Raw genomic sequence first — 17,707 nt, 5'->3', positions numbered from 1 at the left:
CTTTATTGACCATGGCCCAAACGCAGAACAATGAACAAGGGGTGAGACAATGGGGAGAATGCGTAATATTGGACAGAAAGATAACTGACTGTATTCTAACAATAGTTCAATAGTGTTGTATTTTCCAAGATAAGCCAGAAAATAGTTTTTCTGCGATTTTTGGGAGCTTGCGCATCCATTTCTGATGAGATAATGGCTTAGCTTACTAAACTGGTCGTTAAAACTCGCCTTCGAACCATGGTGGTTGGGGAGCTAGAAAGAGGATTGGTCTATGAAGTGGATAAAGAACAATGCTCTTTCAAGGACATGACATGCACTTGTTGATCGGATTTTCACTTGTAGTGAAGCTAACCATCTTTGCCCAGGGGTCGAAATTCACCACCACCCTTGGAATACAGCAGAAATCACATATATAAGGTAGCAGCAGTACTTTATTACTCTTACAGCAAGACACTCAATGCACCTAAATAGGCTCCAAGGCACTGAGATATTGTACAAATTATAAAACATTTTATATATTCGAATATGAATAAACAGTTCAAATACACGTTTTCACATAAAATATCAAATCCCTATATAGAGGACATCTAATTTACAACCAGATAATTTTAGACAATCAATATAATTTGTCATAAGTAGAAACATTTCTAGCAACATTTCAAATCTTGTTGAAGATGGCATCACGTGATATCTTTAGGGCGGTCGTTCCTTATTTTGGATCTTGGTCACATTAGCATTTTCTTCACATTAGACTGCAAAGTTCTAATAGTTCATCAAATTTAAATTATGTTTTTACAATAGTGTGCAACTTGCCCAGTTGCCAGCTCCCAGTTTGAACCCAGAAGCCAGACACACGCCTACTGCTCTGCTCTAAAACCCTATCCGCTATTGCTGCCATCAGTAACACTGTCACATTTCTTAAGATTCATACTGATCGTGTGGCTCAGTTACAATGCACTGTACTTTTATGCTTAAGATTGATTCAATTACCCTGGCAGATTAATCATGCAGAGTATTGAATGACTGTTGTTGGAGACTTCCAGGTATTGGGGAGAGCTTATTAGCCGGGAGATGTGGCTGTCTGCCTCTATTTCCAGTGCCATTAGGGAGAGCTACGGTTTTGTGAAGGTAATGGAATGCACCACACTAGGTTAGTCATCAGATCTAATATGGCAGCACATTAGCATTAACAAGTATTTGCATCAAATCCATAATTCACCATACCATATCCTCCATTAATACATGGTCCATTATAAGTCTATAATGAAGAGGACAGCCTTCGGCATAATTGGTGATGCAATTGCAGATTGTCTCTATGGCACAGCCACGAGTCAAAGTCCCTGAGAATATCACTTTTAGATCATGTTACTCTGCCATGTTTTCTCCATCTGGTACCAAACCAAAAATCCACGTATCCAGGTGAGTTATTTGATTTTTGATGCGCTGCTTAATACTGAAAAATTTGCAATCTAGTCTTCTCCGCCCAAGAAGGTACTTCAGGCACGCATAAGGGTATCAAATGTAGGTCCTCAAGCGCTAGCCTTTTCTCTGCTAAGAACAGGCATGAGACGGAAAGAGGCTGAGAGTAAAACATGATAAGGCACGTGTAAGTTAGGATACAAAAAATCACATTTGGAAAACTGAAAATTGTATCTACGTCATGGTCAGTTGACTGTCCTTCTCAAAACATTTCATCCTTTTCACTTTTTCTTCAATATTTCCAATACTGTGTGAACATCAAACACACTGCACAGTACGTAGGTGCTTGGTTTAGGTCTGGCACGCTGGCCTGTAACCCAGAGGAAGGTGGGGATGGAGCAATCAGGTGACTGTAGGCCTGGAGAAGGGCCTCCAGTTCTGAGTGAACCTGGACCCGCAGTTGTCCTCTAGCCTAGCTCTCCCAGGTCTGTAGAGGTTGCCGTTGTTAAAGAAGGAAGACGGGGAGTTTGTGAGGAAAGTCCTCTGGTAGTATTGTGTCTGCATGCTGTTTGGAGTCGAAGGTGACGTTATTGTGTATCCGTGGAAAGAGTTGACTCTCTGGAACGGTGAGTTTGCAATCGGGCTGCTGTAGACCGGCGACCTGGGGGGTTGCTTGGTTTGAGAGGCGCTGTGAGTTGAAGAGCTGCTGCTGAGCGGCTCAGAAGTGGTGTTGGCGCTTTCTGGGGTGCTGCTCTCAGACATACTGCTCTTTGCGACACTGTTTTCTCGCAGCAGCACTGGAGTCCTCGGCGTGATGGGTTTCAGACCCATCACTGGTTTGGAAGCACTGTAGAGATACCGGAATTCCTCATCAAAGAGCTCCACAGCATGGCCACAGAACTTAGACAGAATGTTGCGATGAACCTGGCCAGACAGCCACGTGAAGCTGTGAAGAGAGGAAAGAATGAACGTAACCACACAGTTCCAAATAACACACAGTTTTCTTGTCCAGAACATATTGTTCCTCATTGTTTTTGTTATCGTTGCATAACATTTACTTAGCCAATATGCAGGACTCTCATCTTTTCCTTAAAATGTATATATATTTTAGCACAGATTTTTATTTCTTTATAATATTTCTTTCAGGGATGGTCACTGAATACACTTTTTTTACGAAGTACATTGTGTCAATATTAGGACATCTAATAGGGGAATGTTGCAAACAAATACATTAAAATAAAAGAGAAAAATAAACAGGTAAGTTTATGTACTGTGGACCTGGTGAAGGCAGCATGCAAAGCCGTACTTCTGTTAGGAAGATGTTACACTTCCAATTTGTACAGCATGATAGAAAACAGACTGTCAACATTTCTCTGTCAAGTGCTCACAGGTAAAAGGGAACACAAAGCGTTTTTATAAAATTCCTAATACAATATACAGAAAAATGTATGGCCTGATTATAATCCCCAAAAATATACTGAACAATTCATATAGAAATTGACAATGTGGACATTATCCATCTCTGGGTATTCATTATGAGGAGAATGCATGCATCTAGGGGCTTGCAACATGGGCATATTGTCATAAGTTGTTACATTATAATCAATTGTATGGCACAATATGTGCTAGTTGCAGTCCTTTATTCATTACTATTATCCAGATTAATAGCGCTCAATGTGTTGACATTGAAAGGATTAAGGCCTGAGTCAGCCCTTTCGGGATTCGAACCTGATAAACAGAAAACGCATATATGTCAGCAGCAAATGTTTCACCCACTGAATCATCTGAACATACATTTTTTTCTTTTCCTTGTGGTTGACCTAGTCTGGGACAAAGAAATCAGATTTGTATTGGAAGCCTGTTTTTACAGCGAATTAATATTTTTTAATGTACCATAAGCCCCAGGTTTTTGGCAGCGTGATATAGATTGCGATGCTCTCTGCATTTATGTGGCACTACAACTCCTCTCAGCAAGTAAACACGTTCTTCTATCCAGCCAGATGAAGAAGGTACAATTAACCAAATGTTTGAATAATAATTACAAGAGGTAGTATAAAATATCATTTTATAACTTCAATCGATAATCACAGAAGCACAATTAAGAGCTCTACTCCCCCTTGAGTGTTGGCAGGAATGCAAACAGCAGTCACAAGGTGTTCAATAAAAAACATGAAGAACATCTTATAGTCCAATAAATTTACTACAAAGATCAGTCTGCACTTAAAAGAATTCTTCCAGAATCATGCGCACTATCAAGTAAGAATTGACAAACAGGCAGCTTTGCTAGACTTCCCTTTGCGGTAATTAGAATTCTAGCAACTAACATACTTCAGAAAAAAAGCATATTCCTAACTGGTCTGCCACTCTCCAAAATGTTCAAAGATGCTTCCGTTCATAATTCTCTGTTCTACTCCCAGGGTTTCAAACTCTCTGCATCAAAATATCTTTTTTCCGATTTTTGAGTAACCCAAGGCTAATACATGGATCCCACTGCCAGCGGACTAACTGGAAATCGCAAGCCCTTTGCCTGGAGCAGCTAGCAAAGCAGGGGCGTAGGTTAGGACACACCCCGGCGGCGCAGATGGGCCACAACTCTGTATTTACCAATGCCCCCAATCCCTATTGGGCCCCCGATTCAGCCAGAGTCCAATTCATATCTGTATGATCTGAGAGACTCCACGGCCCTTGTCAAGCTCTGCGTGGGGGCATCAATGTGCATTACGTCACTGCAGTACACTATCACTGACTCCTAAAATGCAAACACTCAAACAAACCAAACGCCTGGTAAATGCCTGCCGACGTCTGGAACAGTTGAATACGTGACAACTGGCACAGCGCACGTACGTCCTAAATGATACGGGCACTACAATGACGTGGAGGTGCAGACAAGCCTCTTCCACATCCGGGGCCTGGGGTCACGCCTGAGAGGTGACGAACACTTGTGCCACGCGCCGGCCTGCTTTCCATGACAACTAACGTGGGTTGTGGCGCAGAAATCACAGGTGCATTCCCGAGAGTGTGGCTTTACGTTTTAGGATGTTAAATATTTACAGATGGAATCTTGTGGGCGAAGATTTGGAGTCACACTACTGAGGTTTGTGATGCGAACAATAATCTGCTGGAGGACACGAAGGAGGCTTTTGGGCCCCACCCTGGGCGTGTTTGTTTGTTGGGCTGAGTCTGTGTTTTCAGCTTCTGGAAAGTGGAACCACATTCTTTGTCGAGTGTCTCGGTGTGCATTAATATGTTTATGAAGTGAAAAAAGGGCAGGGTAGGACCAAAAGCCCAGTTTTTGTGGCAGTTCAGCCAAGCGTGCAGTATACATGTCCACTGTACAGGGAAAGCACCTGTTCACGTTACTGCTCATGCACTCCCTGGTCTTTGGCACATTGCCTGTCACAAGTCAAGCACAGAAAGCCTGGTTAATTAATCATTCGAGTACATTAGTCACAATGATGAACTTCCATTAATACAGCAATTGCTTCCAATAATTTCTTGGAACTATTAGCAGAGGGACATTAAATGAGAACATTGGCGCCACCCATTCCCAGAATCAAATTAATTCCAGGTGAGACCCCTGCAGTTTTTATACATGGTAGTCCAGACGGGGACATCACATTTTTAGAAAAGAAGACCTAGATTGAACTTTGGGTTCATGAAGCATTTTTCATAGGATATACCACCAGCCCGATGGATTAGGCCTATTAACATTTTGCTGCCAACAGCGAGAGTTTAGGGGAGGTTACGGCATGAACAGGGGTGGGGATGAGGTAAGCTACAGAGTAATGTGTCCCACTAAAGGACATCTTTAGGAAATTAGTGCATATTGCATAAACATGTTTGGAAACTTAAATTAAGGACCAGAGTTGAAAGAACAGCTAGAAAGCAAAGCAAAGCATTGTTTTACATCACTGATTATAGAAGTCTGCTGGGACAGTGAAAAATTGCACAGTACCACGCGAGTACCTGCACAACCCTTAATAAATGTAAGCCATTCTATCACGAAGCTTCAGTAGAAAGATAATATGAAACGGACAGATTGTGTATGGTACTATATGGTAAGGTCTGGCCTAGTGTATTTGTACCAAGTATTATGAGATGGGGGTGTCAAAAAGGTAGTCTTGGGTCTTCCCAATGAAAAATCCAAAAAATTGAATGGCTTGCAATTCTTTTGGTGCAGGTCCACAAGATGTTCTCTACTTATGGTCTTGCAAACAAAACAGGTGATGGACCGAATGTGGATCAATGTCACACATTCATCCCAGTCAAAAGATCTGGGCCCAAATCCATCGTTTTTTTGCACTCCACACCACCCTGGGTTAGACAATGGCGATATGCAAATCAGCTCTGACCCTGTGCCCCATGGGAACAGTCCAGTCCGAACTACAAAAGCCATGTCCTTCCCAGAACGGAATCAAGCATCCGAGGACCGGACCGGTTTCGAGGTAACACCTCTCATCAGCCCGGCTAGCTTGACTCCAGTGGTGTGGAGTGCCTGGGACCCACGTCTGAGCATCCCCAGCGCACCCATGGCGGTATTGCAAACAAAACAGGTGATGGACCGAATGTGGATCAATGTCACACATTCATCCCAGTCAAAAGATCTGGGCCCAAATCCATCATTTTTTTGCACTCCACACAACCCTGGGTTAGACAATGGCGATATGCAAATCAGCTCTGACCCTGTGCCCCATGGGAACAGTCCAGTCCGAACTACAAAAGCCATGTCCTTCCCAGAACGGAATCAAGCATCCGAGGACCGGACCGGTTTCGAGGTAACACCTCTCATCAGCCCGGCTAGCTTGACTCCAGTGGTGTGGAGTGCCTGGGACCCACGTCTGAGCATCCCCAGCGCACCCATGGCGGTATTGCAAACAAAACAGGTGATGGACCGAATGTGGATCAATGTCACACATACATCCCAGTCAAAAGATCTGGGCCCAAATCCATCGTTTTTTTGCACTCCACACCACCCTGGGTTAGACAATGGCGATATGCAAATCAGCTCTGACCCTGTGCCCCATGGGAACAGTCCAGTCCGAACTACAAAAGCCATGTCCTTCCCAGAACGGAATCAAGCATCCGAGGACCGGACCGGTTTCGAGGTAACACCTCTCATGAGCCCGGCTAGCTTGACTCCAGTGGTGTGGAGTGCCTGGGACCCACGTCTGAGCATCCCCAGCGCACCCATGGCGGTATTCCGTGCTTGATTCCGTTCTGGGAAGGACATGGCTTTTGTAGTTCAGACTGGACTGTTCCCATGGGGCACAGGGTCAGAGCTGATTTGCATATCGCCATTGTCTAACCCAGGGTGGTGTGGAGTGCAAAAAAACGATGGATTTGGGCCCAGATCTTTTGACTGGGGTGAATGTGTGACATTGATCCACATTCGGTCCATCACCTGTTTTGTTTGCTCTACTTATGGTCTGCCTGACGGCGCAGCTGTTGGCAGACAATTATGTGAGAACGACCAGGAAAGAGATTTTGGCTCTGCCCACATTTTGGGAGCCAGGAGTACATTTTTTGATTGTGCAGAAGTTGTATGCTCCGACTAAAAAAGTGATTGCCCTTCACACGGCTGTGGTCATTTTGCTTATTTATCCACCTGCCTCAGCTTGAACATTCAGGGGCATACACATGTCATGGTAATGCTCTTAAAGAGTCTTGATAACTAGATAATTTATGGCGTATTTCTTTAGCAGCAACACAGATGGGATGAGGCAGTCAATAGTGTATATGGATTTTTAAGTCTAGCTTGGCAGTGCATTTATAAGCCAGACTTGTTGGCATTTTGCCAATGCTTGTTTTGTGCTTTGTGGTGGGAATGATGAAAAGGTTGGCCTTCATGGATGTAGTTATCAGTATTACAGAAGGTGCAGATGAATGGCCCACACACCTCATATATGATTGGCTTCTGATACCCAACTGTTTGCATAAGGGCCTATTGCATCTTAACTACGAGGGTAGTTGTCAAACTGTCGCTAAACCACTATTCTCTGGTATCCTTGGAAGTGGCTTCGAAATGCCAAATTGCTTTGTGGGTACTTCGCTCCCTCTCCAATTGGACGTATCCTTCAACTGGGAGTTTAGTGGAGGCATTTAAGTCTTGGCTTGCTGTGGGCCTGAGAATTCGCTAAGAAGGTTTGACTGGCCACCCGATTTAGTAAAAATTCAATGTTCTTGACTGCAGCTTTATGCATGTTTTAGTTGCTTGCTTTTACCCCGGCAATGCCTTTTAGGTCAAATCAACTAACTGAACAAAGCCAATTTGTGAAATAGATGAGCATGGCAAAATATGCAGTATTAAAAATAACACCCTTATTTACTGATCTTCTTGGCCACTAAATAGTGTTTTGGCGCTCAAACACCTGTGCACCTTCACTCAATAAGATCCTTAATGCGCACTTTCACTCTGAAGCGACTTTTGAAAAGAACAGCACAGAATTGCGATATAATGTGACTTTGAAAGTGCTTGTTTCACATTTTGTGCATTTTTATGGCAACCATTCCTTTCCTGTAGTCAAAACATGTTGTCTAAGTGCCTAATGCCTTATATGGATTTGCAAAACCATGAGAATATGCACATGGAGGTACAGTCCACCTTGTCCTTGTATTTTAAGGAACTTTAACTAAAATACACGTGTGCGCACACACACTCCCTCTCTTTCTTACTCTCACACTCACTTTTTCTAAGTAAGATGACCAATGAATAAGAAGAGAATACACAGCCTATGGTGGTTTCCAAATAAGCCAGAGCCCTTGACCTGACAACCTGACATCAAACAGTTGTGTATTCCAAGACAGAACCTGTTTAGCAAAATGTGGTGCACCAAAATGATTATGATCTGCAAGGAATGCAGTGATAACCTGCAGGTAACAGCAAGCCACCTACAGCTGTTTCACTAACCTTTTCATGACTTTTGACACCGTCGACCCAGTGTTCTCTCAAGAAAGCTGAATGCTCTCTGCTTCTATCTGAACGTTGTGTTCTAACTTGAATGGCAAGGCAAGAGGTCAATTTAACAAACACGAATGAAAAGGAAGTCCTAGGCGGGTAAGTGAGGTACTGAGAGCTTTAGATACCCACTGGGAAATGATAAAGTCGCTCAACCAATTAAATGGGTTAGTATTTGGCATAAACTTCTGCTTTTTCCTGCATTCCATGCTCAGGGCGCAGCGTCGCGAATCAGACCTAGCAGTGGTCATCTATGAATAGACGCAGAGCCACTGATGCATATAGCAGTATTGTCCACATGCAGCAGGGCATTAACATATGTTAAATGCCCTTTCTTTCCACTCATTATGCACTCTAGCTTTTGTCTCGGGCTTATCATTGTGGAGCAGCCCATTAACAGAGGCAAACACACTTGCGGGGAGTAATAGTATAACATTAGTTATAAAAAAGGCTTGAATACAAATCTGGCTTTTTAGTCTGTGCCTCTTAGGACGTGGGATCGTTTGCCAGTTTTTATTGGTTTCGACTAGTCCGGCATTGATGGTGATGGTTCTTTTTTTAGGGGCAAAAAGGGGTGAATTGATTAGACTAGAAGAACTAGTAATGTGTTTTTGGAGACTTGCTTAAAATTGTAAGTGCCTGGACAATGATTTGGACAGGTGGGGCATAAAACCTCGTTCTTTGCAAAATAGTGAAAGATCAAAGAATAGCACATGTAGGAATGAAAATTCTGCATCAAAGCATGGCTGTGCTGTCTATCATAGCAAATTAAAGGCAATACATTAGCACCAGGTGTGCTGTGACTGGAGGCAAGCTGTATACACAACCTGATAATATGGACTATGGAGAAACAGGCATGGAAGGAGAGGCTTCCTTTAGGATTGTAAACGAAGACCAGCAAATAACTCCCTTGGTTCAAGAATAGCATATTATTATAACCACACTCATGCCCAAGTCAAACGTGTCGAGATCTGTTCAATGCTCGGTAACGTCAAGAACAGTGAATAAGCAAGTTTAGCAAACCCAATAAAATAAGGCAAAACATGTTACCATGCAAAACCAATAAATATTCAGAACCGTACAATACGTTTTTCTTCTTTTGTAACCAAAACTTACTTTCTTTCTAGGTAAAAAGCTGGAACGCACTGTGTAGAATTCAGACTAGTTTTTACCATAGACATTTCTAATCTTTGCAGTAATGTATTCATGCTTCTCCTCAGGAACTCTTGCATCTTAGACATGTCTACGCCTTGAATTAGATAAACCTGCAGTTTGCTATGGGAACACTGACTGTAGTGTAAAGCCTCGAGGATTGGTTCTTCAATATATATTACTAAACACAGAAAAAAGTTATGTTGAAAAAAAATATGCAAATTTGACATGCAGCAACCTTGTAAATCCGATGGTCCGACTCCACCTGCTGACAATGTGGAGATCCTCTCCACCACCACATAACTCCCAGTTACAATCATTCCCTTAAATAGTAGTTCAACTGCAAATTGCGAAAGGAGACTTGATCTTTCAGCCAAGGAGGACTGGATTAAAGCATGGTGTACCCCTACTAACCACACAAGATACTGCGCTTCAACATGGGATGGCTGTATGTGAGAATTTCAGGGTAAAACATGCGGACCTGTCAAAATATTATGGCCACAATATCAACTACCACGATATCATGAAGGTAAGTATACATAGGTAAATGTACATTTACTATTCTTTACTCATCAATACTATTTTGATATCATTTATAAACAATAACATTTATTTAATGAAGTTCGCTGTTGAAAAAGCCATGCTAACTGTACAGTATCCCAAAATGGCCTAACAAATCTGTTGGGTTCAGTCAACCCTCCACTAAGCAAAACCCTTACTGCGCACATATAACAACATGGCAGCCTGCACCAACAAGAAGATAGGTTTGGAATAGAAAGAATTCATAAGTTCAAGTTCAAGAACTTGTATAGCGCACTACTCACCTAGAGGGTCTCAAGCGCGCTTGAGGGAATGATTGGTGCGTTACTTATCAAAAAGCAAGGTTTTTAGCTGTTTTCTGAAGGAGAGGTGGTTCTGTGTAAGACGGAGGTGAGTGGGGAGGGAATTCCAAGTCTTGGCCGCTAAGTAGGAGAAGGATCTTCCTCCCATGGTGGATCTATGGATGCGCGGAATTGCGGCGAGGGCTTGGTTGGATGATCGTAGTTGGCGGGTGGGTGTGTAGAAGGATAGTCGGGTGTTGAGGCATTCTGGTCCTAGGTCGTAGAGGGCTTTGTGTGCGTGGGTGAGGAGACGGAATGTGATTCTCTTGTTTACGGGAAGCCAGTGGAGGTCTTTCAGGTGACCGGAAATGTGGGTATGACGGGGGATGTCCAGTATGAGTCTGGCTGAGGCGTTTTGGATGCGTTGGAGTTTTTTCTGTAGTTTGGCTGTGGTTCCGGCGTAAAAGGTATTTCCATAATCCAGTCGACTAGTGACCAGTGCGTAGGTGACTGTCTTTCTTGTTTCGGTGAGGATCCAACGGAATTTTTTTTGAGCATGCGTAGGATGTTGAAGCATGAAGATGAGACGGCGTTGACTTGTCTGGTCATCGAGAGGCAGGAGTCTAGGATGAAGCCCAGGTTACATGCGTGATCTGTAGGTATGGGTGCTGTACCCAGGGCCGGTGGCCACCATGAGTCGTCCCAGGCAGAGGGGGATGATCCTAAGATGAGGACTTCCATTTTGTCCGAGTTTAGTTTTAAGCGACTGTTCTTTATCCAATCGGCTACTTCTTTCATTCCTTCGTGTAGATTGGTTTTGGCGGTGTTTGGGTCTTTGGTGAGGGAGAGGATCAGTTGGGTGTCGTCTGCGTAGGAGATGATGTTGAGGTTGTGTTGTCGCGCGATGGATGCGAGGGGACTCATGTAGACGTTGAAAAGGGTGGGACTGAGCGATGATCCTTGTGGTACGCCGCAGTTGACTTCAGTGGCCTCTGATTTGAATGGGGGGAGGCGGACTCTCTGGGTTCTTCCGGCGAGGAACGAGATGATCCAGTCCAGAGCTTTTCCTTGTATTCCAACGTTGCTGAGGCGTTGTATGAGGGTGCTGTGACAGACTGTGTCGAAGGCTGCGGAGAGGTCAAGTAAGATGAGGGCAACTGATTCTCCGTTGTCCAGTAGTGTTCGGATGTCGTCTGTAGCTGCGATGAGGGCGGTTTCAGTGCTGTGTTTGGCTCGGAAGCCGGATTGTGAAGGGTCGAGCGATTTGTTGGATTCGAGGAAGGCGGCGAGCTGACTATTGACGGCTTTCTCAATGACTTTGGCCAGGAAAGGGAGGAGTGAGATGGGGCGGTAGTTCTTAAGTTCCGAGGGGTCAGCTGTGGGTTTCTTCGGGAGGGCGCTGAGTTCAGCATGTTTCCAGCTTTCCGGGAAGGTAGCGGAGTTGAGGGAGCAGTTGATGACATCGCGGAGATGGGGTGCGATGATGGAGTCTGCTTTGTTGAAAATGTAGTGGGGACATGGGTCGGTTGGTGAACCTGAGTGGATGGAGTTCATCAGGCGGATGGTGTCTTCAGTAGTGATTGGGTTCCAGGCGTAAAGGTTGTGAGAGTGCTGTTTTGGTTCGGAGGTGGGTGGAATGGTCTGTTGATCGGTCTGGTTTTCAAAGCTGTTATGTATGTCGGTGATTTTGTTGTGGAAGAAGGAGGATAAAGAGTCGCAGAGGTCTTGGGAGGGAGTGATGTCGTTGGTGCCGGCGATGGGGTTGGTAAATTCTTTGACGATGTTGAATAGTTCCTTGCTGTTGTGGGCGTTGTTGTCGAGTCGATCCTTGAATGCGGATTTCTTGGAGGATCGGATCAATTGGTGGTGTTTGCGGGTGGCGTCCTTGAAGGTGGTCAAGTTGTCAGTGGTTGGGTTTTTTCTCCAGGTTTTCTCGAGGGTGCGACATAACTTTTTGGATTTCTTAAGGTCATCGTTGAACCAGGGGGCATTTTTGCTACCATGTTTGATCTGGTGGTTTTTCAAGGGTGCTAATTCGTCAGCGCTGTGGGTGATCGATTGTGTGAGTTTGGTGGCAGCTTGGTTTGGATCCGATGATATGGCAGGAGGGTTTTGGTTAAGCGATGTGAAGAGTTGGTCGGTGGTGATTTTGTTCCAGTTTCTTCGAGGAATAGGTTGTGGGGGGTTGTGAGTCGAGGTCTTTTTGTAGCTGAAGTGGACGCAGCTGTGGTCCGTCCAATAGAGAGCTGTGGTGTGATCGAAGGAGATGTGTTTGCTGGAGGTGAAGATAGGGTCAAGCGTGTGTCCGGCTAGGTGGGTGGGGGTGTCAACAAGTTGTTTGAGTCCGAGATTGGCCAGGTTGCCCAGAAGGGTGGTGGTGTTGCTGTCGTTTTTCTTTTCCAGGTGGAAGTTGAGGTCTCCCAGTAGGATGTAGTTCTCGGATGTGAGGGCATGTGGGCTGATGAAGTCAGTGATGTCTTTGTTGAATTGTGTGCGGGTTCCTGGGGGTCTGTAGATGAGGGTGCCTCTAAGTGTGGTCCTGGGGTCGGTGTGGATCTGGAAGTAAAGGTGTTCGGCGGCCGCAAGGTTGTCGTCGGAGCTGGTCGTGATTCGGATGGGGTTCTTATAGACGATGGCGATTCCTCCTCCTGTTTGGTTGATGCGGTCTTTTCGTATGATCTTGTAATTGTCCGGGATGGCTATGGCGATGTCGGGTGCTGATGAGGCGTTCATCCATGTTTCAGTAAGGAAGGCGACGTCCGGTGATGTAGTATCGAGTAGATCCCAGAGTTCAGTGGCGTGTCTGTTGACTGAGCGGGTGTTCAGCAGGATGCACTTCAGGTGGTTAGAGTCAGAGGTGTGTTTGGAGGAAGTGGATTTGGTGTGTGTCCTGATGCAGGTAAACTTGCAGGAGTGGCAGGCGAATGGTCCATGGGTGTGTCCTGGGGTAGCTTCACAGCATTGTGGTGTGCGTCCGGGGTTGAGGGCAACGAGGGTATCGGCGTTATAAGTGGTATATGCATTGTTAGAAGTCAGTTTCCAACATTTAGGCAAAACATGAACCAAGCAACGCTATATCAAAAACTCTTAAAAATATATATATATTTTTAAAGTGACAAAATCAGCAACACTGTTCAACCCAGAACACTCATTTAAGGTAGAATGCCACAACTGCTGTATTTTTAGGCAGCAGGAACTCATGGAAAGTCACCTGAAAGAATCAGCCTTCGCTAAAGATATCCGGTATTTTAGTGTTCATAACTGGGCGTTTATGTGTTGCGGTTATTACTGCTTCAGCTGTACACCCGAAGGTACTTGTTACTGGCAAACAGGTTACAACCATTACTTCTTTATAAACCTTCGCTGTCCTTTCCTCCTTTATTCGCCTCCCCACAGTCACCAAAGGGAAAAAAACACAAACACAGAAACTTCTTGTTCATGCCGTTGCAAAACAAGATCAGTATTGTACCAGCTTGATACTATCAGCCTGCTGTCAAGAGTCAAGACATAGCCCGCATCGCCTGTCAAGGACTTCTTTTTCTTCCTCAAAAGAGCACGCCTTGAGACCCCATGTCCGTCTCACCCACAGCCAGCAAAAATGTAAATAAACAACAAAAACTGGAACTTCTTATTTCAGCTGCTGCAAAACAAGGTCCACAATGTACCAGCATGATACTATCAGGCGGATTTTCAAGAAAGAGCCCGCATCCCCTGTGAGGAGCTTCTGTTTTTTGCTTCTAAAGAACTCACCTTGAGATCACATTCACCTAGAAAAGGCAAAACGATGAAAGTCTCCTTTTATATTCCATCCAGGAGACAGGGGCATAAGGGTGAGGGGATGTAAATGTATTTTCTGGTAAGTAGTTGGGTACAGGTGCTTTCAGTCGAGTATTGTGAGAAATAAGTTGGATTTCAGTTTTTTACATATACACAGATAAAAAGGCACACTCAATCTCTCGCTCTCTGGTTTGAAAGTCCTCAAAAATATTGGTTACTTTACAAAGTATTGTGTGTTCTCTCTTAGTTCTCCCACCAATCCGCATTCCTCTCCCTTTCCACTGCCCCTTAGGCCCCTTTCATGCGCCCTGCTTGTTGTATAATGTATTTCGTTCAAAGAAAAATTTATTAAGATAATTGAATAATGGCAACATAGTATACAGAGAGAAAACAACAAGAGTAGCATGAATATTAACTGAGAACATTATAAAAGTCGTGATGAAATAAAATGAGGGGAGGGGTAAAGAAAAGAAAGGGAGGGTAGGGGAGAGAAAAAAGAAAGGGAGATAACAATGAGGCTAAAACTTTAAAAAGTACAATCATTAAAACTACAGAACATTGGAGGCAGTGCACAATGTATAATGTATTTAAACATTATTTGGCAGCCCGATTGACGGAAAATCTGAACCCCCCCCCACCCCCACCCCCCTCAAATCTTACTGCCCAAGCTACGCACCTGCCTGGAGAGCCTTTAATTTCATTCAGGGGGCGCGTATCAAACCGTGATGAATAATGCTATTATGAGTACCGCTAAGACATTGATGTATTTTATGTTGGTGGTAATGTATAGTGGGCAAAACAAAGAATTAAGGCTAGGTAGAATTTAGCATTCATAGGTACCTGAGTAAGAACTGTAGTAGTATTTAGTGCTCTTAAACAAGACCGTAGTGTTATCCATCTTAAATTAGATGGTAGTAGCATTTATGCTCCTAAATGTGCCTGGTAGAATTTAGCCATGTTATATAAGGTTGTAATTGCATTCAGCACTTTTAAGTAAGACTGCAGCTGCATTTAGCCGTGTTAAATAAGACTGCAGTAGTTTGTTGTGCCCTTAAATAAGGCCACTAGCATTAAATGTCTTAAATAAGACGTAGGAGTGCTTAGAATGAGTGGAACATTAGTTCTACGAAAGGGGTTCTCCCCAATATGTCCCCAATAGCAAATTTAATTTTGTCTGTAAAAAACGTCCTCCCATATCAATGAAATTACCATGAAGGACCTTAGATAGAACAGTGATAGAAATAGAAGAAGTCAGAATTGTCTCCGCCAGCAAGCAGTCTGCTTGGAAGGTCAGCGCTTGCCTCTAAGACAGCGACAACATCCTGAATATTTTCACTGCCTCACCAGTGATTATTTTGTGTAATAACCATTTTTCGCTATCATATGGAAAGGGGCGACCACTCGGTCCCCCCGAACGTATGGCGGAGTACCTCGATCCCCCCGGGAAGCCATTTTTGGGCGGGAGGCGCGTCTCGGCTGGTATGCCCGAAGCGGCGTAGCCGGGGCGCGCTTTTTCCCGCCCTAGAGTGGGCTGGCCTAGACACCGACGTAGCCAGCCACGCCCTCGGGGCAGGCAGGGGCGGGTTTACGCCCGCCCTGAAGACGGATAAAAAGGGACGCAAGACCAGAAGACGTCCTCTTGTTCTTGTGCTCCGAAGCTGCACCTCCTCGCTACACGTGAGCTCGGGACAGAACGAAGAGCCAATTTTGAGCGTTTTGATCTTTTCTTTTGTCTTCTAGATACTTTGTCGGAGAGATGCCCAAGAAAGGCGCGAAGAGAATGACGACTGATCAGATGGTTCGGGCCCTTTTTAAGGATATGTCCGACATAAAGAAGCGGCTGGCGGAGCGAGACGGGGAGGAGGGATCGGGCCAACCACCGGCTGGAGGGAGACCCAAGAGGCCGAGAAGGGTTCCAGCCGGGGGAGATGTCCCGGTTCCCTCTGCCCCGCTCGAGGCGCCGACCCCGTTACCGATGGAGGGGAATCCAATCCCCGTTGTCATCACCCCGACATCCAATGAGGATATGCCCCCCGAGCTGGCAGCACAGCTAGCAGCGTGGTTGGGCGATAGTACTGAGGGCGCCACGGCTGCCGAGGCACAGGCGCTGATAAGAAAGCTGCGTAAGGAAAAAGACGCAGCCAAGGTGACCACGCCGGTGGCGGTGATAGAAAAGCCACAAGTGGCGGAAGCAGCATCCGGTTCAGGTAAGCGACCATTGCCGATCGCAAGGGATGAGTCAGCACCCTCTCGTAGAGAGAGATTGGGGCAGCATGTTCCTTTGGCAATAAAGGAAAAGATTTGGGCGGGGGAATACGTGAATATTTTCTCCTTGCTGGTCGATCATTATGAGGTGGAGCATGTCAAGAGTCAGAAGGACCTAATGCATCCGAGTGTTTGGCGCGCAAAAATGGCCGCCTTTAAGGTAAATGAGAATATTGGCAACTGGGGCAATGCATGGGGTATTTTTACATCGATTCTGGGGGAACGTAGGCCCGAGTTGCTTCCTGAGTTTCCCATTTATCAGTCACGAATTATGGGTTACTCGACAGCGTATCAAGGTAACCATTGGTTCTGTTATGACAATCTGTTCAGGAAAGAAAAGGAACATAACAAGAGTTTGACATGGGATTGTTACGATTCTGTGACATGGGATAAAATGAAAGAGTCAGGAATGTTAAAAAGGCCGTTGGTTGGGAGCAATGTTGTTGATTACTCCCGCCAAAATGCGGGGACGCCCTTTCGGCCAGGCACGAGCACCGACGATTATTCGAGACCTGCCGGCAATACAGGGAAAAGGGGTTTCTGCTTCAATTTCAACAAAGGTAAATGTACTAGGCCTCCGGGATCATGTAAATTCAAACACGAATGTAGTACTTGTGGGTCGTCCCATCCTGAGTCCTCGTGCAGAGCCAGAACGAATGAAAACGGGGGTAAGGGAGGCGCCAAACAGGTCTAAGTTAGTCCGAGGGGCGCCTTTACCAACCCCGATTGATACCTTGGCGATGATTCCTTGGCTCAGCGAATACCCGGATCGTACTTCTGCCGGGGTGCTGCGGAACGGTTTTTCATATGGTTTCCGCATCCCGGTGGGGGGCTTTCAGGGTGTAGGGACGTGCAAAAACCAACTTTCCGTCTTGCAGCATACATCTGTAGTGCAAGAGAAGATCCAGAAAGAGGTTAGCCGGGGACGGGTCGCCGGCCCGTTTAGTGTACCCCCTGTACCGTATTTTGTCTGTTCTCCGTTAGGGGTGGTCCCCAAGAAGGACCCAGGTGAGTTTCGATTGATTCATAATCTGTCAGCCCCACATGGTCTTTCGGTGAACGATGCAATTGATCCTGAGCTTTGTTCGGTGCGGTACGCATCATTTGATGAGGCAGTAGCCATCTTGAATCGCCTGGGGCCCGGGACGTTGATGGCGAAATCAGATATCGAGTCAGCGTTTCGGTTGCTCCCGGTACACCCAGACGACCAGCGTCTTCTGGGATTCAGGTTTCAGGGATCATATTACATGGATAGGTGTATGCCAATGGGATGCTCTATATCATGTGCTTACTTTGAGAAATTCAGTACTTTCCTGCA

At 45.2% G+C, this 17,707-nt stretch overlaps 1 protein-coding gene across 1 annotated transcript in view; it reads right to left on the bottom strand.

Annotated features, from left to right (window-relative positions):
• Positions 1-413: 413 nt before the first annotated feature.
• SACK1A (scaffolding CK1 anchoring protein A) overlaps positions 414-17,707 on the bottom strand; it is a 66,547-nt gene continuing 49,253 nt past the window's right edge. Inside the window, exon 4 of the mRNA XM_086966173.1 lies at positions 414-2,365. Within this exon, the coding sequence (XP_086822299.1) occupies positions 1,822-2,365 (544 nt within the window). The 3' untranslated portion in view covers positions 414-1,821. The remainder of the gene's footprint in view (positions 2,366-17,707) is intronic.

The sequence above is a fragment of the Lissotriton vulgaris genome, chromosome 4_1, assembly GCF_964263255.1.
Source record: "Lissotriton vulgaris chromosome 4_1, aLisVul1.2, whole genome shotgun sequence".
NCBI lineage: Eukaryota > Metazoa > Chordata > Amphibia > Caudata > Salamandridae > Lissotriton > Lissotriton vulgaris.
The sequence above is the reverse complement of the archived record's forward strand: the minus strand, read 5'-3'. Positions and strand labels throughout refer to the sequence as shown.